This window comes from Haliotis rubra, unplaced genomic scaffold (assembly GCF_003918875.1).
Source record: "Haliotis rubra isolate DU_JTF1 unplaced genomic scaffold, ASM391887v1 Scf597, whole genome shotgun sequence".
Classification (NCBI taxonomy): Eukaryota; Metazoa; Mollusca; class Gastropoda; order Lepetellida; family Haliotidae; genus Haliotis; species Haliotis rubra.
Window position 1 is genome coordinate 304,193 of NW_025767298.1, and position 25,566 is coordinate 329,758.

Here is a 25,566-nt window from a genome sequence, read left to right on the forward strand (position 1 = left end):
ATTAAAATTTTGACACAGTTCTTTATTTGTTACGAGGGAGGAGTGCAGAGAAAGGGACAGCCAGGTGTTAGAGAAGCACGTACCGACAAAGCTATTGATTCATTAACCTGTGCTGTGCCGTCTCCATCTTTTCTCGCACACCTGGCTGTCCCTTTCTTTGCACTCCTCCCTCGTAACAAATAGAGAACTAAGTCCATATTTTAATGATAGCTTGTTAAACAACTTTTTTTAATTTTTGGACATAAATTCTGCAAACAAATCACAGACTTGGTCTGATGTTTTGATTATGATCAGGGTTTCATTGAGTATTATATGTCTATTAGTTTTCGAGTTAGATTGCAATTCATCGGTCCGCTTTTGAGCCAACGGACTATAGGTGTAACCGATACATGTGTCCACCAAGTCAGCGAGCCTGACCCCCCGGTCCCGTTAGTCGACTCTTACAACAAGCATAGGTTGCTGAAGAACAATTTTAACGCGGATACACCCTTACTGTTTAAACTGAAATCTTCATAAATGACCCGTGACATGAATGTACTGTGTAGATCTAAATTGTGCATGCATGACACTGCCAACTGTTCCAATGAAATACGTGCACTTTCACGTGACAAAACTTTGTATGAGCTTTTGATCCAGGGTATTAAACCAGTTTCACACTCAGCCATACTCGCTAGAAGGGCTTCGGAAGGTGTTGCTAGGTGGTAAGTAGATGACACCTGTCTAAGACAGTTGATGGCATGTGCCTTAGCAATGTTTATAGGTCAGTTAAAGCTGTATTATGTTATTATGCTTTAAGGGACGATGAAAAACTTTCTTTTATTGCGTCCAGCGTTAATATGAGGTATTTATCACCCTAAGCTGCTAACCTTTATCAGAAGAATGGAAAACATTACATAAAGATGTATACAACAGTGCTAAAGTGGGATATTTTAGTTGCATATGTATTATTTTAGAAACCTATTGGTGTATATAGTTTCTCAAAACCCTAAATGAGTGCCTCGTCACCCTGTTGATTGACTCAATACAGTATTGCATCTGTTGTACGAGGTTAGGATTAATACAGTATCTGTCTGACTGTCCTTCTACGTTCAGTATGATAAATCAATCTAAAAGTAAAAATAGCACAATATTAAAGATACTCTAGATTATGCTGTCAGATTATCAATACGTTTAAGTAATATGTAATCTGGTGCAATAAACTTGTATTTTAATATCTGATAACTTCCTCATTGCGGAATACGATGAAGTCTTGCGTGAATATAGGTCTCTTCTGTTTGCCCGTCAGCTGAAACTGACTGATGAGATTGTAGACGCATGGGACACATTAACATCCATTCTAATTCAACTTAGTGTGTAACACGAATTCTGATTGGGCAATGCTATAAATTTCCGACCGTATAATCAGCATATGCGGTCGCAATTTAAAAACCGATTCACCAAAACTTTTGAATGTATCCCTACACCCGTTGTTTACAAACAAAGATGGCGACCTGTCAATCAAGCGAGAACGCTAGCTTAGATTACGGTGATTTTGTTATCAATTACGATGAAACATTGGAAAGTGGTAATACCGATGTTCAGAAATACCAGTACTCTTCTATCCTACACGGCAAGGGTGGCAACAATGTTCCTGTATCAAAACACTGATACCAAGAAACACTATCTGTGAGCTCTACCACTCTACCTTTCTTGAAGCAAACTGAAGTGAACAACACACACGTCAATGGGTACAATTACTTTAGTAGTTCTGCGCAATATAACCGGTTTACCGATATTTACCGGTTCAGACATGAAAACGATACGTATTGCGATACGCTAATCGAAAACCGTTATTATGACTTGAATTCGGAAAACTTCGTAACACTCGGAAAACTTCGGATATTTCCGTTTTGTAAGTTGTTCCTTTCCCTTTTTTATTTGTGCCAAATTTTATTTACATTTGTTTTTGTCATGATTAAAAGTTTTTATTAAATCTTAATCAAGCAAAGTAATTTTGCTGTGTTTTTGCTTTATAAATCAAGCATTAACTCGATTATACGTATTTTGTTGTTGAAAAAAACCTTCTTGCAATATATTGCAATACATATCGCAATATACGCTTTTGCATCGCAATGTATCGCAATATGAAAATTCTCTGCAATACCCACCCCTAGTCAATGGGTACAATTACTTTAGTACCCTCGATACTAAGCATGTGGCCTAAATAACAAAAGATTTAACCAAACGCTTCGACCCAGCCCACATTGTAAACATGTAGATCTAACACAGTTTAAACACGCCAATCGGAGCTTTTATGTTGTTCATGTTGCTGTTTGAAATAAGGAATGACCTAACACTGATTACGTTATTTGGTATGTTTGAAACAAAAAGAAGTTTACTTTAATAAGCGTTGGCGATTGTGCTTTTTACAAGAGATATCCATCAATATGTTTCAAACAAATCTTTTTAATTAAAACATCAATAATTAAATGAAAACCGACATTGTAGAAAATATCTGTGACTGTTTTCCTACTGAAATATTTATCTCTTGTGATGGAAAAATAAACACAGTCAAGCAGCACATGCTTGGCCGTGATTCTTTCATCACAGTTGATTCAAAATGGAAGATCCTCACCTTTTTATAAGTATTCGTGTATATACCGTGAGAGGCAGATACCACATTGCGCATAATGACCTTAAAACCTGAACTGACAACCCAAGTAGGTGTAACCGATACATGTGTCCACGAAGTCAGCGAGACTGACCACCCGGTCCCGTTAGTCGGCTCTTAAGACAAGCATAGTTTACGGAAGATCAATTCTAACCCGGATCTTCACGGGGACACCCTTATTGTTTATACTGTAATCTTCATAAATGACCCGTGACATGAATGTACTGTGTAGATCTAAATTGTGCATGCATGACACTGTCAACTGTTCCAATCAAATATGTGCACTTTCACGTGACAAAACTGTGTATGAGCTTTTGCTCCAGGGTATTAAACCAGTGTCACCCTCAACCATACTCGCTAGAAGGGCTTTGGAAGGTGTTGCTAGGTGGTAAGTAGATGACACCTGTCTAAGACAGTTGATGGCATGTGCCTTAGCAATGTTTATAGGTCAGTTAAAGCTGTATTATGTTATAATGCTTTAAGGGACGATGAAAAACTTTCTTTTATTGCGTCCAGCGTTAAACTGAGGTATTTATCGCCCCAAACTGCTAACCTTTGTCAGAAGAATGGAAAACATTACGTACCGATGTATACAACAGTGCTAAAGTGGGATATTTTAGTTGTATATGTATTATTTTAGAAACCTATTGGTGTATATAGTTTTTCATAACCCTAAATGGGTGCCTCGTCACCCTGTTGATTGACTCAATACAGTATTGCATCTGTTGTACGAGGTTAGGCTTAATACAGTATCTGTCTGACTATCCTTCTACGTTCAGTATGATAAATCAATCTAAAAGTAAAATAGCATTATATTAAAGACACTCTAGATTATGCTGCCAGATAATCAATACGTTTAAGTAATATGTAATCTGGTGCAATAAACTTGTATTTTAATATCTGATAACTTCCTCATTGCGGAATACGATGAAGTCTTGTGTGAATATAGGTCTCTTCTGTTTGCCTGTCAGCTGAAACTGACTGATGAGATTGTAGACGCATGGGACACATTAACATCCATTCTAATTCAACTTAGTGTGTAACACGAATTCTGATTGGGCAATGCTATAAATTTCCGACCGTATAATCAGCATATGCGGTCGCAATTTAAAAACCGATTCACCAAAACTTTTGAATGTATCCCTACACCCGTTGCTTACAAACAAAGATGGCGACCTGTCAATCAAGCGAGAAGGCTAGCTTAGATTACGGTGATTTTGTTATCAATTACGATGAAACATTGGAAAGTGGTAATACCGATGTTCAGAAATACCAGTACTCTTCTATCCTACACGGCAAGGGTGGCAACAATGTTCCTGTATCAAAACACTGATACCAAGAAACACTATCTGTGAGCTCTACCACTCTACCTTTCTTGAAGCAAACTGAAGTGAACAACACACACGTCAATGGGTACAATTACTTTAGTAGTTCTGCGCAATATAACCGGTTTACCGATATTTACCGGTTCAGACAAGAAAACGATACGTATTGCGATACGCTAATCGAAAACCGTTATTATGACTTGAATTCGGAAAAACTTCGTAACACTCGGAAAACTTCGGATATTTCCGTTTTGTAAGTTGTTCCTTTCCCTTTTTTATTTGTGCCAAATTTTATTTACATTTGATTTTGTCATGATTAAAAGTTTTTATTAAATCTTAATCAAGCAAAGTAATTTTGCTGTGTTTTTGCTTTATAAATCAAGCATTAACTCGATTATACGTATTTTGTTGTTGAAAAAAACCTTCTTGCAATATATGGCAATACATATCGCAATATACGCTTTTGCATCGCAATGTATCGCAATATGAAAATTCTCTGCAATACCCACCCCTAGTCAATGGGTACAATTACTTTAGTACCCTCGATACTAAGCATGTGGCCTAAATAACAAAAGATTTAACCAAACGCTTCGACCCAGCCCACATTGTAAACATGTAGATCTAACACAGTTTAAACACGCCAATCGGAGCTTTTATGTTGTTCATGTTGCTGTTTGAAATAAGGAATGACCTAACACTGATTACGTTATTTGGTATGTTTGAAACAAAAAGAAGTTTACTTTAATAAGCGTTGGCGATTGTGCTTTTTTACAAGAGATATCCATCAATATGTTTCAAACAAATCTTTTTAATTAAAACATCAATAATTAAATGAAAACCGACATTGTAGAAAATATCTGTGACTGTTTTCCTACTGAAATATTTATCTCTTGTGATGGAAAAATAAACACAGTCAAGCAGCACATGCTTGGCCGTGATTCTTTCATCACAGTTGATTCAAAATGGAAGATCCTCACCTTTTTATAAGTATTCGTGTATATACCGTGAGAGGCAGATACCACATTGCGCATAATGACCTTAAAACCTGAACTGACAACCCAAGTAGGTGTAACCGATACATGTGTCCACGAAGTCAGCGAGACTGACCACCCGGTCCCGTTAGTCGGCTCTTAAGACAAGCATAGTTTACGGAAGATCAATTCTAACCCGGATCTTCACGGGGACACCCTTATTGTTTATACTGTAATCTTCATAAATGACCCGTGACCTGAATGTACTGTGTAGATCTAAATTGTGCATGCATGACACTGTCAACTGTTCCAATCAAATATGTGCACTTTCACGTGACAAAACTGTGTATGAGCTTTTGCTCCAGGGTATTAAACCAGTGTCACCCTCAACCATACTCGCTAGAAGGGCTTTGGAAGGTGTTGCTAGGTGGTAAGTAGATGACACCTGTCTAAGACAGTTGATGGCATGTGCCTTAGCAATGTTTATAGGTCAGTTAAAGCTGTATTATGTTATAATGCTTTAAGGGACGATGAAAAACTTTCTTTTATTGCGTCCAGCGTTAAACTGAGGTATTTATCGCCCCAAACTGCTAACCTTTGTCAGAAGAATGGAAAACATTACGTACCGATGTATACAACAGTGCTAAAGTGGGATATTTTAGTTGTATATGTATTATTTTAGAAACCTATTGGTGTATATAGTTTTTCATAACCCTAAATGGGTGCCTCGTCACCCTGTTGATTGACTCAATACAGTATTGCATCTGTTGTACGAGGTTAGGCTTAATACAGTATCTGTCTGACTATCCTTCTACGTTCAGTATGATAAATCAATCTAAAAGTAAAAATAGCATTATATTAAAGACACTCTAGATTATGCTGCCAGATAATCAATACGTTTAAGTAATATGTAATCTGGTGCAATAAACTTGTATTTTAATATCTGATAACTTCCTCATTGCGGAATACGATGAAGTCTTGTGTGAATATAGGTCTCTTCTGTTTGCCTGTCAGCTGAAACTGACTGATGAGATTGTAGACGCATGGGACACATTAACATCCATTCTAATTCAACTTAGTGTGTAACACGAATTCTGATTGGGCAATGCTATAAATTTCCGACCGTATAATCAGCATATGCGGTCGCAATTTAAAAACCGATTCACCAAAACTTTTGAATGTATCCCTACACCCGTTGCTTACAAACAAAGATGGCGACCTGTCAATCAAGCGAGAAGGCTAGCTTAGATTACGGTGATTTTGTTATCAATTACGATGAAACATTGGAAAGTGGTAATACCGATGTTCAGAAATACCAGTACTCTTCTATCCTACACGGCAAGGGTGGCAACAATGTTCCTGTATCAAAACACTGATACCAAGAAACACTATCTGTGAGCTCTACCACTCTACCTTTCTTGAAGCAAACTGAAGTGAACAACACACACGTCAATGGGTACAATTACGGTTTTAGTAGTGCTGCGCAATATAACCGGTTTACCGCCAAATTTTATTTAATAATAATAATATTTACCGGTTCAAACTTATGAAAACGATACGTATTGCGATACGTTGATCGAAAACCGTTATTATGACTTGAATTCGGAAAACTTCGTAACACTCTTGGAAAACTTCGGATATTTCCGATTTTTGTAAGTGAAGTGTTCCTTTCCCTGTTTTATTTGTAGTCTTCAAATTTTATTTACATTTGATATTTTTTGTCATGATTACAAAAAGATTTTTTATTAAATCTTAATCAAGCAAAGTAATTTTGCTGTGTTTTCGCTCTATAAATCAAGCATTAACTCGATTATACGTATTTTTTTGTTGAAAAAACCTTCTTGCAATATATTGCAATACATATCGCAATATACGCTTTTGCATCGCAATATATCGCAATATGAAAATTCTCTGCAATACCCACCCCTAGTCAATGGGTACAATTACTTTAGTACCCTTGATACTAAGCATGTGGCCTAAATAACAAAATATTTAACCAAACGCTTCGACCCAGCCCACATTGTAAACATGTAGATCTAACACAGTTTAAACACGCCAATCGGAGCTTTTATGTTGTTCATGTTACCGTTGGAAATAAGGAATGACCTAGCACTGATTACGTTATTTGGTATGTTTGAAACAAAAAGAAGTTAACTTTAATAATATCGCCGAGATGACACCCTAGTGAAATAACTTCATGATATCGTTTATCTACATCTCCACTGTTTTGCCTCGACGTCGAATAGCAGATTGCCACGTTGTGTGAAGGTCAAGGTTATCATGACGTCACAAATGTTTGCTATGATTTATTCATGATTGTCAGATTTTGTCAGTGTGCACATAATACACATGTTTTTATTGTGATTATTTGCCTTGTTATTCAGCTTGTTAAAGTTTAAAGCGGGAACTACCTTTTCTGTCGATGGTGTAAGTTCAATGAGTGATATCATTAACCTGGTTTAAATAATGAATTTCTTTCACGAAAAAAACAGCGTAAAACGAGTTGAAATAGAATGGGGATAACTGTACTGTGTTTGACAAATTGTGAACGTATACCGATGGTTATATAGCCACAAATGTAGTTATATCGGCGACCAATTCGTCCCCAATTCGTCAAACACAGTACAGTTATCCCTTAACTGTTGCACTACAATATGATTGGGCTGAAATCCAGTAAGTAGTTTGATGTTCTTCCTTTGAGTTTTAACGCCGCACACAGCAATATTCCAGCTATATGGCGGTCTGTACATAATCGAGCCTTGGCTAGACAATCCAGTGATCAACAGCATGAACATCGGTCTACGCAATTGAGATGCAATGGCATGTTTCAATCAAGTCAACGGCCTGACCACCCGATCCCAATAGTCGCCTCTTACGACAAGCATGAGTTACTACTCCTAACCCAGTTTAATGCCTCTGTTGATTTTCAAAGTATCAATCACAGGGTTGTCTGGTCCTGAATTCGCTCATGAGGAACAGACATATATAACGAACTCTTATTTTGGTCCCGACCACTGTATATTTTAGTCAAAATGCTTATAACGAACTACGGTTATAACGAATTACAATTAGTGTTCCATCTGAGTGTGTTACAGCTCTTTGAAATATCTGGAACTGTTTGTCCTCGTTCACATGACGTTAAACAAGATTGTGAAATATTACATTGTAACTCATTATTTTACAGGGAAAGGAAACGGGACCAACAACAATTCCAACATGTCCAACGAAGACCAAGAAAAGACGAGTGTTCCCTCAGGTAGGTCAGCAAACCTGGTTATTACGTCATATCTGATCTTTGTCAAACTTGGTATATGCGACTGTGCATTCCTACCGTGTTAAACACCGAGACACTTACTCAATTAGTTGTTATGCTCACGTTATGCATATATATGCGGTAGATCGAAATACAGAACAGTTTCCATAAATATTTCGAAACTGGAAATTTCACAAGCTCACATAGTGTGTTAGTTAAAGTGTAATTTCATTTGTAAACATACAAGATTTGATATTTGTATCTTCATCATATCCGGAATTATTATTATTATTATTGTTATCAGACCTAGGTCTGTGGCCTCTTCAGTACTGGAATAAAGAGAGTTCGATATATGGAAGTAGGTCATGTTTAAAGCTTGCATAGATCTCGCGAGACAAATTACTCTCAAACCCTTCTTCATAAGGGCCGAAATTAGAAAGAACACAAAGTAAAGAAAACACATTTTAATGAGATCAAAAACCTTATATATGGAATCAAATGCCAATTCACCAGTGAAGACAACGAAAGTCATCCGATGGAGCACACTCCTCTTCCTGTCCAGCTCAGCTCTGGTCCACCCACACGGCACTCAACTGCAGGCAAAAATCATAGCAATTATGACTTGGTTGAATCGGGTGATAACTTCATAACTGTAATGTAAAGAAGAAAATTATTATGGGTGTCAACTTCTTTACTATGAGGAACACAACTTTTCTTTATTGTGAGGAACACAACGTTTCTTTATTATGAGGAACACAACGTTTCATTATTATGGGGAACACAACGTTTCTTTATTATGGGGAACACAACGTTTCTTTATTATGAGGAACACAACGTTTCTTCATTATGAGGAACACAACTTTTCACTTTTCTTTATTGTGAGGAACACAACGTTTCTTTATTATGAGGAACACAACGTTTCTTTATTATGGGGGGTTTCTTCTTTATTATGGGGGAAACACAACGTTTCTTTATTATGGGGAACACAACGTTTCTTTATTATTATTATGAGGAACACAACGTTCTTTATTATTATGGGGACGTTTCTTTATTATGAGGAACGTTTCTTTATTATGAGGAACACAACGTTTATTTATTACGTTTCTTTATTATGAGGAACACAACGTTTCTTTATTATGGAGGAACAAGCGTTTCTTTATTATTACGTTTCTTTATTGAGGAACACAACGTTTCTTTATTATGAGGAACACAACGTTTCTTTATTATGAGGAACACAACGTTTCTTTATTATGAGGAACACAACGTTTCTTTATTATGAGGAACACAACGTTTCTTTATTATGAGGAACACAACGTTTCTTTATTATGAGGAACACAACGTTTCTTTATTATGGAGGAACACAACGTTTCTTATTATGAGGAACAGCGTTTCTTTATCATGAGGAACACAACGTTTCTTTCTTATTAGGAACACAGCGTTTCTTTATTATGAGGAACACAACGTTTCCATAAAAATTCGCTTCCTTATGTGTATCACTTCTAAATGCCATTCAAACACCTAACTGTAATGTGTTTTAAAATCTGTTAAGACTGACATAGATTCAATACAGCTCCTGGAATGAAACTAAATCTTAGCAATGCAACAGTTCTTAGTTATGGTCCTGTACTGATTATTCTCATGTTACAAGTGAGTGAGAACGTCCAAGACAGACTTCACAGTGACTGTAAAGGTATCAAAACCCTGTTGATTGCACAAGCCAACACCCACCTACTGTAAGTATTGTAAGCGCCTTGTGTGCCAGGTCACCATTGAGCAGCCGGTTCTGAATTTCCACTGTTGATTTCACAAGGGGGTCTGGCTTCCAGCTGCAAAAAGGCTTCATTTGGAAAATGAGTCCCGTTGCAAAAATATTCTTTGAAAACGGGCTCAGTATCAGGTTGCATTGAGCAAAGATGATTGGATTGAACACCCAATCGCTCGAGTCGTTGAAGTGGCGAGGCTCCTAGTCCGCATGAACGTTGTCTTTCCCCAGCACAGAAAGACTGCTGTTAAGAACAGATGGTGTTGGAGGCAGAAACCCCAAATCTGCTTTGTGACCTTGGGCAGGCTGGCTGACTTTGACTGGGTTGGTGACAGAACTGACTTCCTCCACTTTATGACAAAGCCTAGAGACTGGAGAAGAAAGAGGAGGGTGTCCCTGTATTGAATCAGCAGGGGCAGCGATTCCGCTATACACAAGATATCGCCCAGGTATATAATCAGGCTGGTGCCTGCTCGATGAGCCAATTGTACTACTGGATGAAGAAGTTTTATGAATGATCTTGGACCTGGGCAAGTTCAAATGGTATGCACTGTAATTAAAACAAAACGCCCTTCCAAGAGAAGTGGAGAAGCTTTTTCATGTGGGAACGCTGAAGTAAGCATCCCTTACAGCCAACACGCAAAGGTCGTCACCCATGTGGGACAAGTCATTCCAACTTGAAGTGTGTGTAAGGAATGTAAGTATTCATGGCCTTGAGATTTATAATTGGCCTCTGCCACCCCCACCCCCCTCCCACTTGATAACTATGACCATATGACCTTTGAACCTGACCTGGGTCCATGGAAACAGACTGGGGAACAGCCTCTATCACATGTTCCTGGATCTCCTGGCTCAAAGCTATCCGTCTTCTGAGCTTTAGTTTTGGTCGTTACACATGATTCTGAATTGGTTTCGACAACAGAGAAAACTCGAAACCTGAAAGTGTCAGAATTATCCATGGATCTGAAGTGGTCTTTTGCCAGTTATTTATCAAGGGTCCCAGATGACCCCCTATAAGGGATTCCTTGAGGACCATAAGATCCAAGTTTAGCTTTCGATTAGCTGGGCTAACCTGTTGAAAATTCTCTATGTTCATCAAAAATCATCTTCTAAAATGCCAATCAAACATCTAATTCAGATTGGTCTTTAGCATCGGCCAATGAAAATGGGACGCAATCATCAACCGTTTCATAATTTAGAAGGAACTATCCCTTTATTCACCTGTTCATTTAGAGCGGGCTCAAAGTAAGATCCTTCGTCTGTGGAATCGCCATTTGACGAGTAAGATTTGGGATAGGATTCGAAATCGGAGGTGGGGGCAACACATGTGTACATTCGAGCACATTTGTGTTGTCTTGAGTGACTTCCCATCCCGACTCCTGTTTGTTATTCGACACCTATGGTTGCGGTTGATCGAGCATGTCCAAACCATCCACGCGGTTATTCGGCATGTGCTGAACTGCAGATGTATGCGCCTCTGCGGACCCTGTGATTGGACAATTGTGATTCATTTTGTATAAAAAGCAAATAATAGTTCGAAACTTAAGGACACGCCAGCTGATAGAGGCCATGATGAAAAAGGGTATGTGGGTGATTTGACTTGGGATATCTCGCATGACGAGACTTCTCAAGCTTTAAATATGACTTTAAATATATCATGATAAAGATGCTATTATCCCATCTACTATGATAGGTTAATAATGTGAAATCATCAACTGTAAACACATCAACTGGCGCTCCACAAGGTTGCGTCATTTCACCAATTTTGTTTATATTGTACACCAATGACTGTGTATCCAACACAATAACATGTTTTACAGTCAAATTCGCGGATGCTGCTGCGTTGGTAGGCCTTATTAGGGAATCAGAACTTAGTTACAGAGCTGAAATTTTGTGAATGACTTGTCTTTTAATTGTCAAAATTCTATTCAATGTTTATGTTTGTGTACTAAATTGATGTATTTATATCCTGATTATTTCATGATTACCAATTGCAATGTTATGTATGGCTGCTTTATGAATGAAAAACTGGAGAACGTATGATGCAAAACAAATTTCTCTTGGGACAATAAAGAATTATCTTATCTTATCTATCTTATCTTATGTTTATAACATGAAATTGATCTCTGATTTTCCTTTGGGGCCATCGCATCGACTTGTGATAACGACATGGCTTGGTAACGTAAAATAAGATTTCATTCGTGAAATGGATGAATGTCAGTGGAAAGGGAATATGACACTTCATAAATAATAAATGATATCAGATCATTGATGTATGCACATATGGAAGAGTATCACAACGCCACAGTTTTGTCATACTATCACCTTTAACCATAGCAAAGGAACTTATCCAAACCTCAATTTCAATTATATCTGGATACATTGACCCTCAAGGAATATTTCAATGACAAATCTCAACCCCCAAAGAACGTAAAACCTGTAGTTTATTCAGGGAAGCAAAAAATGGCAAAAACGTGTCTCATTGATCAAAAAATAAACATTGGTTATGTTTTGGGTCGCTTTCAATGGAATTATCTGTGACATTCAAAACGTGTTAATGAATGCCAAGTCTTGACCATCTTCAGTTATAGATTCCATTTAGCGTAAAGGTCACATTCTATTCAGAGTTATGAAACTGAACTCTCTCCAACCACATGATACAAAGAAATGTTATTTAAAGAACTGGTATCATCACTGTGTGATAGTGATTCTTGTTCTGTGTATCTCGCAATGTCAGTCACTGGATTGTCTGGTCTGACTTCGATTATTTACAGACTGCTGCCAAGCTGTAATATTGCTGAGTGTGGCGTTAAACAGAAACAAACAAACACATATTCATGGTATAGTCGGACTCGTACAACTGACTGATTTAAGAAGAGATTTCTTATGGATATGGAAACAATTTTGTCGCTTTTATATGTACATTTGACACTTACAGAAAAAAGAGAGACATGGGGACATCGAGTGGATGGCATCGTCACCTTGTTGGGCTACAGTGTTGGGGAGGGAACACTTCTCAAGTTTCCTTACCTGTGCGCAAGAAACGGCGGAGGTACGTGTACCTGATCATTAGGTGTCACCCGTGAAGATCCGGGTTAGAATTGATCTTCACCAAGCCATGCTTGTCGTAAGAGGCGACTAGCGGTGGTCAGGCTCGCTGACTTGGTTAACATATGTCATCGTTGATCGATGCTCATAATGTTGATCACTGGATTGTCTGGTCCAGACTCGATTACTTACACACTGTCGTCATATAGCTGGAATATTGCTGAACAACAAACACACAAAACAAACAATCAGGCTGAATGCCCAAAACCAACGTTTAATTTGAATAAAGTCGTAAACGAAATAACCAAAAGCATATATTCTTATTGATGTTTACCAGTATTCTTTAGAGACAGATATCATCCGAGTGTTGGAAGTGTAATCCATTTTTTGAATTTCCAAGACGATTTTTAAAACATGAGGAATATAATCATACTTTTGAATAGCAACTTCAGTGACGTATATTCTTTTCAAAATCAATAAACTCCTTATGATTCAATCGGCAAGGTGTGTAGGTTTGCATTGAAACTTGCATATTTCTGTTTTGAAAATTGTCCATATCTGAACGCACGAAAATTCATTTAATTCTCAAATTGGACTCAATAGAATAGTGTCAATTCCCCCGAAAATGTGGTCTTTGAAGCCGATTCCCCATGTCTCCGCTTTACTAGACTTCAGTATTCGTGGGAACACCTCACTCACTCACGCAATGATACAATTTGTCCTCCTTTCAGGCGCCTTCCTGATTCCCTATCTGCTTTTTGTGGGTCTCTGTTCACTTCCGTTGTACTTCCAAGAGGTTGTCATCGGGCAGTACTACCAGAGAGGTCCAGTTGAGGTGTGGAAATTTTGCCCCGCAATGAAAGGTATTGACGTTTTGAGATTATTTATTAGATGTTGTTTATTGTTAATTGTGATAAGATGTATAATTTTACATTTACCGATTTACATTTAGTGGTTGCCATTGTTTTTAAGCTGCTGAATTCTTTGCCTCGGTGAATAAACTGAGTGGTATTAAACATGTTCAAACTTATTTTTGAGGTAAAATGAGCATTACCAGTCCGGATACAAACTTGCCTGTCCGGTTTTCAACAATGAAAAACAAACCAAAGAAATTAGGTTTCTGAATACTTTACTGTCTGTATGCATCGTAATGAACAACATAGCACTAACAGGCAATGCACCAAGTTTAGGTAAACTGAAGGTACATGTGTTGTGATTGGTTATTGTAAAATGAATTGTCCAATCGTAGGTAGTTTAACATAATTATCAAAATACCGTAAACACCTAAAAAATGAAGACAAGAACCTGTTTGATATCATGAAATATATACTGTTAGGAGGAAAAACATCTACCAGACCACCGGACAGGCTACTTTTGAAATTTGACCGTCCGAGATGAAAATAGACCGTTCCGGACGGTCGGGCAGGCGGGAATTTTAAACGCTGTCTTAAATGGTTTGTCAGGTGGGTTTTTACTTCAGTTTCAGCAGACTGGATTCTGGGTGTTTAGTCCTATGTGTGTTTTACGCTATCAACATTTCAATTTCGATCTGACAAGGAGGCGGCATATACTAATTACCAGGGCCTAGATTTTCGAAGCTGTCTTAGCGCTTAGATAGTTGTAAGTTGATGTTTATGTATGACACTTACGACTATCTTAGCGCTAAGAGATCTTCGAAAATTTAGGCCCCGATCTGTTGAGCTGGTCTCATTACTGCACGGTCTTGTTTTAAATCTGTGTCTGCAGTCTGAGATCCATGGTAACATCGTATTCTAGATATAGATGGTAAGAGCCACACCAATACAATCGGGTCTAAAGAACATGTTCCAAAGGGTAATTTCTGAAAGTGTGTGGTCTTGAATATGGCAAATTTGGGGTCGAAAGGTCCTCAAGGCTTGTCACAAATGGCTATACACCGTTTGGGCAGATGTTAAGGTGCTTTTGTAATTGATACATTTAGATACATGACACGTTTTTAACTTCTTTTTTATTATTTATTCGAACACAAAATAAAAAAGAAGTTCTTATCTATAAAACCGTGCCATGCATTCATGTTCGTCCAACATCTAAATGCCTTTCATGAACTGTATATTGCTATTTTTGTTTTGTTTAGGAGGATTTACTGCGAATGTATTCTGTTGAAATTCTCACTTAACGTTAAATATCTCACCAATGATCTGCATCATTCGACCAGGTCTGGGTTTTGGGTCGGCGTTGGTGTCGTGGGTGTACGCCATGTACACGTCCATGTACTTCTCCTGGTACCTCTACTTCTTCTTCAACTCCTTCTTCAACCCCTTACCATGGTCCACGTGTGGCAACTCCTGGAACACGCCCAGCTGTGTGGAGTCGACGCTGCGGCATGCTGGGATGAACACCACGGTGAATGGCACTGAGTATCTGCAAGGTGACATAAACACTACGAAGTTGGATCTCCTGAATATGTCCACTGATGGTGTTGCCAGCGCCACTGAAGAATTCTGGAGGCAGGTTACGCACAATGCAGACAAAAACGTTTGTGTCGAAGTTTGATGTGTCGAACGTACAGTTGTGTCAAAGAAAAGACTGTGTCCCTGAGCATTATTTATTTATTTATTTATTTATTTATTCATTCATTCATTCATTCTTTCATTTGTTTATTCATTTATTCTTTAAGACTGTGTCCCTTTATTTATTTATTAATATTTTTTTATTCATTCATTCATTTATTCATTTGTTTATTCACTTATAATTTAAGACTGTATCCCTTTATATATTTATTTATTTTTATTCATTCATTCATTCATTCACTCATTCATTTATTCATTTGTTTCTTCATTTATTTTTTAAGACTGTGTCCCTTTATTTATTTATTTATTTGTATCTATTTACCGAGATTCTTTGAACTTCGACATAACGGTGTTTGTCTGTAGATACATAAGACATTACAATGCCATTAAGTTAATGTAAAATGTGCTAGATATAGCAATATTCTTTTTATTTTGGATACGAAGACAGATTGTGTGGGTGAGGGAATACTATATTTTGATCAGACAGCAAGTTTTGTTCAGGCATATTTAGTTTCGCTTTGTGTATAAAAACGGTCCATTCTTTCGCCATGTTCAGATGCTACGGAAAAACAGTTTTGTTGTGTGCAACAACTGTTGCGAATTGTTTTATAGCCGTGAATGACCTGGTTAGAACTGGTCTTCAGCAACCCATGCTTGTCGTAAGAGACGACTAACGGGATTGGATGGTCATGCTGTCAATCACTGGATTGTCTGGCCCAAACTCGATTATTTTGCAGACCGACGTCATGCAGCTGGAATATTGCTGAGGCATTAAACAACAAACAAACAAATAATCGTTTTTAGTTGCAATATAGTTTGTTAACTGAACATAACTGTTTCAGGTTTAATGCACTGGATATCTCAAGCGGTCTCGCCCATTTAGGTTCCATTCGGTGGCCATTGTTCGGCTGCCTGGCTTTGACCTATGTTGCAATGTATATCATGTTGGTCAAGGGCATCCGGGTTGCGGGAAAGGTAATGTTTAAATATTGGACGAAAACTAAAACGAAAATGCACAATCACCCCTTTCTTCACCTTCTTCTGTTGTCGTGTTTTATATTTTTAATAAAAGTAAATTAGAATTTAGTTTATTGTTGAAGTGATCAGAGGACGAAACTGATCAACACAGTTGTGTCGAATGCGATTTTGAAAGAAAAAGCTTGGTGTCTGCGGGTTCATGATTTCTGGTTGTGCCGGATATCGAAACATCAATGTAGGTCCCTCTCACTTCGACGCGGGGGCAGTGGGGTAGCCTTGTGGTTAAAGCGTTCGCTCGTCACGCTGAAGACCCAGGTTCGATTCATGGGTACATTGTGTCCCCCGCCGTGATGTTGCTGGAACATTGCTAAAAGCGGCGTAAAATCCAACTCTCTCACTCACTCACTCCAACTTCGACACAACGGTGTTTGAGTGCACAGATTTGTTTAGATTTTAAATGAGAACGACTGAAGATGTTGTATCCAGTGAGACAGAAGAGTGTAAGTGATCAGGTGAAGTTTGTACAGAAATGTAAAAAATAAATTCATTTTGAATGGATTTCATTCCAGATTGTGTACGTGACTTTTATGCTCCCGCTCCTTCTGTGCACCATCATACTCATCCGGGGATCCATGCTGCCTGGGGCAATAGACGGACTTCTTTACATGTTGAAACCGGACTTTACAAAGCTGGCAAGCCCCACAGTAGGTTCAGAGTTTCAGTGTCTGCAAGTTACAAGTGTGTGGTCTTTGTACATGTGTGACTGTTTATAGAGGTTTCTTTTCTAACATAGGGCCTGTAAGTCTTGCGAGGCGCTACTTCCGGTACTAAGCTGGTTTTCGACTCCCTTTGCGAGCGCCAACTTGCGATATGCGAGACGGTGCCCAGCTTACTTCCGGTATCAGATTTCCGGTGACTATATCGAAGAAGCAGTTCTAGTTCCAGATTGCGCGACCGCCAAATATGATTTTACAAGTCCGGATCAAGTGTACGCAAGTCGTGATAGTTGGCTAATTTGGGGATGGTTGGATTGGAAATTTGTTATTCCTGGAAGGATTATGGATTCCTTACTGTCAACTGACAGCCATGACACCATTCGAAAAGGTTTGTCACCGGAAGTACAAAGGTCTCGCGTGATCTACTGACGGGCCCAATTGTCAGCATCTTGTTTAACCACGGAGTAAGCCTATCATGCATCTGTATTTGGTATGAGTGAGTGTGTTTTTACGCCGCTGTTAGCAATATTCCAGCAATACCACGGCAGGGAAGACCAGACATGGGCTTCACACACTGCACCCACGTGGGCAATCGAACCAATGTTTCGGCTTGACCAGCGAACGCTTTAAACACTAGGCTACCGCCCCAGCTATATCTGGACACGTTGTATGTACACGTTTGAGTGAGTGAGTTTAGTTTTACGCCACACTCAGCAATATTCCAGCTGTAAATATCGAGTCTGGACCAGACAATCCATTGATCAACAGCATGAGCATGTAGCTACGCAATTGGGATACGATGACATGTGTCAACCAAGTCAGCGAGCCTGACCACCCGATCCCGTTAGTCGTTTGTTACGACAAGCATGGGTTGCTGAAGATGAATTCTACCCCGGATCTTCACGTGTCTGTATTTATTTTGAAAGGAGTTGGTGTTCTATTTGAGGTATATTCATGTTCCCATTACAGATATGGATAGAGGCTTGTGGCTACGCTCTTCATTCAATGGGGACAAGCAAGGGGATTGCAAACACAGTGTCCAGTCACAACCAGCCAAACAGCAACTGCTACAGGTATGTGTGTGAGTGAATGAGTGAGTATGGTTTTACGCCGCTTTTACCACTACTCCAGCAATATCAGGCTGGCGGAGAAATTGACTTCAACCATGACCCACTTGGGGAATCGAACCCAGGTCATCGGGTGACGAGCAGACGCTCTAATCACTAGGCCACCCTACCGCCTTGGCAATCTGTATTGCAGAACATCGTTAAACAGCAAACAAACACACATTCTATTTGATCCGATTCATAATTTTATATTGCCATCGTATCACCAGACTGGCGCTGATTGCTTGTATCGTTGACCCTCTGATAACCATCTACTGTGGACTGTCCATCTTCACGGTGTTGGGGCACATGGCGTACGTGACCGGAGCCAGCATGAACGACTTCCAGTCCTCAGGTTTGTCAGTATATTTATTTGTTTGTTTGTTTGTGTTAATTGTGGCACACTTAACACTTTATCTAAGTAAAGTCTGTAAATATCAACTCTGAACTAAACAACCCAGTGATTGCCATCATTAGCATCTGTACACGCATTGGGGAATACAACATGATCCCTTTACTCGCCTCTTACGATAACCATGGATTGCTGACGATTTTAATACGGATCGATTTAGCCAACTGGAATACGATGACGTGTCAACCAAGTCAGCGAGCCTGACCACCAGATCCCCTTACTAGCCTCTTACGATATGCATGGGTTTTTTGAAGATTCTAATATGGATCATTTTGCCATTTTGGATACGACGACACGTGTCAACCAAGTCAGCTAGCCTGACCACCCAAACCCTAGTCGCTTCTTACGAAAAGCACGGGTTGCCAGAGACCAATTCTAAAATCCAGCATCACCTTAAGCGTACACACAGTTATCCTTTGACCAATTGTAACCCATAACAGCACATTATACGTTAACGTCTTTACACAGGGTATCTAATTTCACTGTAAGAGGCATACACATTTGCAAATGCAACCATCTTTCTCGCACCTTCAGGCCTCAATCTGGCGTTCTCGGTGTTACCGGAAGCAGTGACTTATCTCCCCTTACCCCAGCTGTGGTCTGTGCTTGTCTTCGTGATGATGATGACTTTAGGACTTGATACAACGGTTTGTAAAACTGCTTTATATCATATTGTTTTCAGTCCTGATTTAAACGGATATATCTCGATAAAACAATATTTTAGAATGATACTATATCCAGAAAAAGACCGGTTATGTCTGATGTGAATGAATGACTGACTGAATTCAGGGTGCGATTTCGCTATTTACAACTGGTGCAGGTTACCTTCAGTAACAGGTTGCACCCGAGGCAGGTAACAATAAATCCTCCAACATCTTATATCTGTCATTGTGTGTTTTAATGGGGAAGTAAGTGGCTGGAAGAGTTACGTGTCAACTTGTTACAAGCAGAAACATTTGTGTTAATCAGTTACGTAGCTGTAATCATATAATTGAGATTTATAAATAACGGTAATGCAAACTGAAACATAATAATTAATAATTTATCATTACGGGATTACGTTCTGTTGAATGTATCTGATACTGAGTAATTGTTCTGAAAATTGCTAAACATGTATTTACGTCACTTAATAGAACCAGTGACATTAGGTTATGGTGCAACCAAAAGTTTGATGATGCAGGGAAACCTGTAAGCCAGGTTGCACTCGGTGCAGGTACTGAAAAAAACCCCGAAATTGCACCCTGCAATAACACATATATACCTGTATATTTGTTGTGTATGTTAATTTTTGAAAGTCGTTATGTTTCCCAGATGCCGAGTTTGGAGATACTGTCGGAGGCAATCGGTGACCGGTTCCCTAAGCTGACTAAACGCCGTTGGCTACTTCTCCTTCTCGTCTTCCTTCCTTCCTTCATTCTTACCCTCCCGTATACTACACAGGTATTGATTTCATCATATATCACATGGTCGTATCAATACACATCAACAGTGTCAGCCCGTCCCTTTAAGGGAGATCACCTACTGGGCTTGGTATGTGAAGCAGCATAAAATGGGAAACGAATTTGAACAAACCAACAGATGATTTGAATAATTCAGGCATATTGTAAGACCTAAAAACGTATTATTTCGACGTTTGTGATGATTCAGATAATGCAGGCATTTTGTAATAAATGTCTATAAGTAACATGCTTCTAAAGTCTAAATGCTATTAACTTGGCCAATATACTTTTGACCAAAAGTGGCATGAAATTCCACCATTGTCTATAACAAAAGAAATGTGAGTCTGTTATCCCTTAACTCATTTATAGCCATGTATATGTGTGGAATATTTGCAGCGTATTCTCACATTCAACTGAAAGGTATCTTGTGTTCACATGGCCCCCTGTGACTGTAACATATTCTCTTAACAGGGTGGTATCTACATGCTGACCCTCGTTGACTGGTACTCCGCTGTGCCCCCTGTGATGCTCTTTGGGGTGGTGGAGTGTGTTGTCCTGGCCTGGGTGGTTGGTAAGGCCTTCATGATATCAATCACTGCATATGGTTTCAGCCAGATATATTAACTGAAATCAGATTCGTATCAATAATATAATTCTAAACCAAACATATATTTCAAAGCTTCAAGAATGGTGTTTAACGGTAACGCCTGGATAGAATGCCTAATATAATACTTAGCATTAAAAACGTAGCAATGGAAGATGCATTCAGCAGTGTTAACTTACAAAAATAGCAATTCTCGAAATTGAAAACAATACAAACAATTGAAATAGCGAGAAATTTGTTAAGAAACAGATTTGTTGTTCCAATGTTTCAGTGTTACGCTTTTGCTCTGAAACAGAAGACAAACATAATTTACAACAATCCAGTGACGTCATCAGACACCTGCGTGCCCCTGTAAACCGTGTGCACATTATCTATGATTTTTGTTACAGGTGTGATCAGAATTAACATGTGCACAGTCGAGATGTATGGCCAAACCATTCCCAGATGGTTGACGTTCCTCACAAAATACATCACTCCGGGGCTGCTGATGGTGGGGTACTTTTTTCAAGACCTAGTCTTACGACTTACCACTCAAAACCCGTTATGGGTTTTCTTAATTCTGAGTGGTCAGCTGAAGCGATGTGACGTCACGTTTTTCCACTGCGGCAAGTGTTCCTTGCTCCTCAAAGTGAAACATTGAACCACCAAACCATTTGCTTGACAACCGTTATATCTTCATATCTGTCAAGTGTTGAAACTCTCCGATAACGAGCCAGTTTAGTGCTCCCCAATGCCAGTTGAAGCAATGTGACGTCACGTTGCGTCATGACGACATTTTTGCATTGTTTATGACGTCATAAAATGAAAACATATATTCTTTCACAGTGACAGAACAGTTGCTGGACAACAATGGTGGCATTCAAATGTAACGTCGGCGGTATCTCGCATGTCGCCTCGTTATGTTTTCAGAGAACCTTGTACAGATGTCATTTGTACGTTTTTCTTTCTCATTCCATACAGTGATTACAAGCCTGTTGTTAGATGTTACGTCAAAGATCTAATGCAAAGGAAGCAGGACACCCACGTAGATATTTATGCACTTCATGAAATTAAGCCAACTATTCTTGGGTTCATGGGTTGTCAGTCCAGAAATGAAGATGTCTTTCTGCGACGATGTCATATTGGCTATTCTCGTTATACACATGAATAGTTGTTGAAAGGTGAGGATCATCCGTTGTCTTGCCCTTGTGACACAATTCATGCAATTCATGTTATGCTTGACCCTGTTGCTTTTTTCACAAGGGATAAAATACCATTACAACAACGCATTGTAACCTCTGAAACATGGGTACCATTGATATATGATTGATGTTAAAGCAGTTTGAATGAGAGTGTAAATTACTTTTCTCTCGTTGTACACAATTCATACATGTTACGCTTGAACCTTGATCGAAAGGGGTTGAAGTATCCCTAACTGACTTGTATGCATGTTGTACTTCATTTTAAGTAAGTTTTTGTTCACCTGTAATCATTGTGAATTTGGCTTTGTTAATTTATTGCCACAAATCTCCAGCGTCTTGAGGAATTGATTGACCAGGTATCAGGGGAAAAGCCTTTCGGTTCCCATTGTAATAGCTTAACGTATGTTGCTGGCGTTTTATAGACCTTTGTTTGTATTTTATATTATCTAATAACACATATTTTCATTGCTCGTTAACAGGTTAATACATACAAGAATTTTGCGAGGGGCTCACACCTTTATGAACTAATCTCAAATTCATCTTGTTCTCTAAATAACCTATCTTTTCCGATGTTTAAGTTATTGGATGTTCTTTGTGATGAGTTGTGCTTGTGTGAATATTAAAACAATCTTATAAATGTTTCCAGACTATACTCGTGTACGCCTTCTACGTGTACCGCCCTCCAAAATATGGCGACTATTTCTATCCGGAATGGGCAACTGTGCTTGGCTGGCTTATATCGGTAGCCATTGTTCTGCCGACGCCATGTTGGATGGTGTACTCTGTTTATAAGTCGGATGGAACATCATTTAAGCAGGTAACATATTGACGTAATGTCAAAATATATTTCACTAAAGACTAAATCCCCCCAAAAAATTGGTTAGGAAATGGAAAAGAGCAACGTAGTCTTTCATGTTTCATGTACTTCACCGATGGACCCTTGAGGGTCCGGGTTGAATGAACCTTCAGCAACCCATGCTTGTCGTAAGACTAACGGGATCGGGTGGTCAGGCTCGCTGGCTTGGTTGACACATGTCAACGGTTCCCAAGTGCGCAGATCGATGCTCATGCTGTTTATCACTGGATTGTCTGGCTCAGACTCGAATATTTAAAGAACCAATAAACTTTGTTTTTTGTTACTCTTTTAATCATTACATATGAAAGATTTGTGGTTAGTCTTATGCGGAACACCAAATTTATTCTTTAAAAACTTGTGGTTAATTAATACCGAGCGATTAAAAGTGGCCAAAAAGTCGCCTGCTTCCCTCTCGCCCGCCAACGAAACCACAGACAGGTTACGTAACTCTGTCGCCAGAGCACTGCAGTGACGTCATATGAGGAACGATTTTCAGTTAGTTGTATAGAAAATGTGTAGCACGCTCATCATTTTGATGATTTCTCGACATCAACGACGACATGCCGAATCGTTGCTTTGTCGTCAATTGCTCCTAGGGGTCGGGCGATGGTGTCCCCATGCACAGATTTCCACAGGACCCCGCAGTTCGTGCTAAATGGGTTATGTTTGTGAGTGCGAAGCGAGCGTTGTGGAAGCCTGAAACGATATCTTACTTGTGTTCAGATCGCTTCACGGAAGTTAAAGAATCAAAACTACTTACTAGTTGTTGTAAAATATGCATATGATTGATGATCATAAAGATTTTCTATGACACAACTTGTAACATAACGATTTCTTCCTCGGAAGTGAGGTTGTGGTCGAAGTAACAATAATATTGTAAGTAGTATTATATTGACACCCACCTCGCTGCCACGAGAGAAATTGTTATGATATACGCTATGTCATGCAAAATCTTATTGGCCATCAATAAAATACATATTTTACTACCAGTAGAAAGTAGTTTTGATTTTGTAACTCGGTGAAAACAAACCTAAATACCATTTATCCTCAGACTGGCGGATGTTCCCGACAGGGCGCCGCCATTTTAAAAATATAAAATCTGTTAGAATTAATGAGATTATAGTTTGTTTTCATCAAGTTAGAAAATCAAGACTACTTTCTACTCGTAGTTAAATATGTATTGGAATCATAACCAAACGGATTTTGCATGACACAACTTATAACATAACGATTTCTTTCACGGAAGCGAGGTGGGTTCGAAGTCACAATACTGCGCGATAAATTTCTTGCTACATTCCCATGGTTAATGTCCACTCACCAGTATGTAGATACTAGTCAATGTGCATCTTTATATTTGGTCTTATAATCCTAATTAGTTTATTATCACACTTGTATGCATTTTGAAACTAAATAAAAAGCAGACGATCTGCTGATACTTATAGTGAATTTATAACAGAACTGTAATATCTAGACATTTTATAGTTTGCCAATGTGAATCATAATTCGCACACACACCCTAGTGTATGTTGTCTGTCTCATTACACTTCACGGCGAAAACAATGATTCTGTTGAATGCTACGACAAATGAATAAAAACAAAATGCAAATATTAAAATTAAAACAGATTAAAGTTATAGGAACAATATCAGGCCATTACCTTGTTCGAGGAATGTATCCATCAATATCCACAAAACTGTTCCAAATGATGTGTCTTTTAACAGTTTAATATACGAAAAAGTGATAAATCTTTTCAGGTATTGGTGTATAGTCTCATTTGTCACCCAAGATAGCACACCTGGCAACTAATTGCATAATGTCCGCCTTTCTTTAAAAACAGTACTTTAGTTAGCCAATAATGGGCAATCAATAAATGTATTGCCGGTTAATCCTTTGAAAGAAGGACGTTGTTTTTACGCAGACACCGGCACGACAGAGTGTATTCAGTATAGATTAGTAAATCTACATACATAAACACTACCTTTTGACAATTCCGCTGTGTAAGATAAAAGTAATTAATCAATCAGCGTGTTATCGGTTAATCCTTTGATCGATGTTTATAATGTTGAATATTTACTCCAGACCACAAGAAATGCCAATTGGGGACCTTTGTCGGGTAATCCAGTGTGTTACCACTAATTATACCTGTTATACATTCATTAACTGACCATCAAGTGAATGATGACAAATAACATGTGTAGGTTTATACCACCTAACACGGGTTACAACAAGGGAGTGTTAATTGCTGTATTGCATGTGAAAACTTATGGGCCGACACTGTTTTGAGAATACAAACAGATTTTTACATGACATGATTAAATATCGAGGTTAAAAAAACACAGAAATGGGATCAATTTGGATCAGTCATTATACAAATAGGGCCCAACGACACAAATCGATTTTGATAGAATCGTCTATGAAAACAAGTTGTAACTCGGAAACTAGGCAAAGCAGGAGACAAAATTAAATGACAGCAGATTGTGAGAACATATAGCTTTCATTTTCCACAACAATTGTCACGATTTCAGGTTTATACAAGCCTGTAAACAAGATAATTTACCCCCTAAAATGTAGATGAATTCTGCATCGGCCCTCAAAGCTATTCCTCATATGACGTCACAGAGTCGCGCCGCTATGATTGGTTGAAATTTCGTTCGCGGGTGAGAATTGTGCACTGTTGTCAAAAAGGTCGATTTAAGTCAATTAAAGGTCGAAATGAG

At 38.6% G+C, this 25,566-nt stretch overlaps 1 protein-coding gene across 1 annotated transcript in view; it reads left to right on the forward strand.

Annotated features, from left to right (window-relative positions):
• LOC124255180 (sodium-dependent dopamine transporter-like) overlaps positions 1-25,566 on the forward strand; it is a 55,931-nt gene that overhangs the window by 27,397 nt on the left and 2,968 nt on the right. The window contains exons 2-14 of the mRNA XM_046689022.1: positions 8,131-8,202; positions 12,900-13,013; positions 13,741-13,872; positions 15,204-15,495; positions 16,401-16,533; positions 17,106-17,240; positions 18,222-18,325; positions 18,589-18,713; positions 19,305-19,417; positions 20,082-20,210; positions 20,681-20,780; positions 21,203-21,303; positions 22,641-22,811. Coding sequence (XP_046544978.1) covers positions 8,163-8,202; positions 12,900-13,013; positions 13,741-13,872; positions 15,204-15,495; positions 16,401-16,533; positions 17,106-17,240; positions 18,222-18,325; positions 18,589-18,713; positions 19,305-19,417; positions 20,082-20,210; positions 20,681-20,780; positions 21,203-21,303; positions 22,641-22,811 — 1,689 coding nt within the window. The 5' untranslated portion in view covers positions 8,131-8,162. The remainder of the gene's footprint in view (positions 1-8,130; positions 8,203-12,899; positions 13,014-13,740; positions 13,873-15,203; positions 15,496-16,400; positions 16,534-17,105; positions 17,241-18,221; positions 18,326-18,588; positions 18,714-19,304; positions 19,418-20,081; positions 20,211-20,680; positions 20,781-21,202; positions 21,304-22,640; positions 22,812-25,566) is intronic.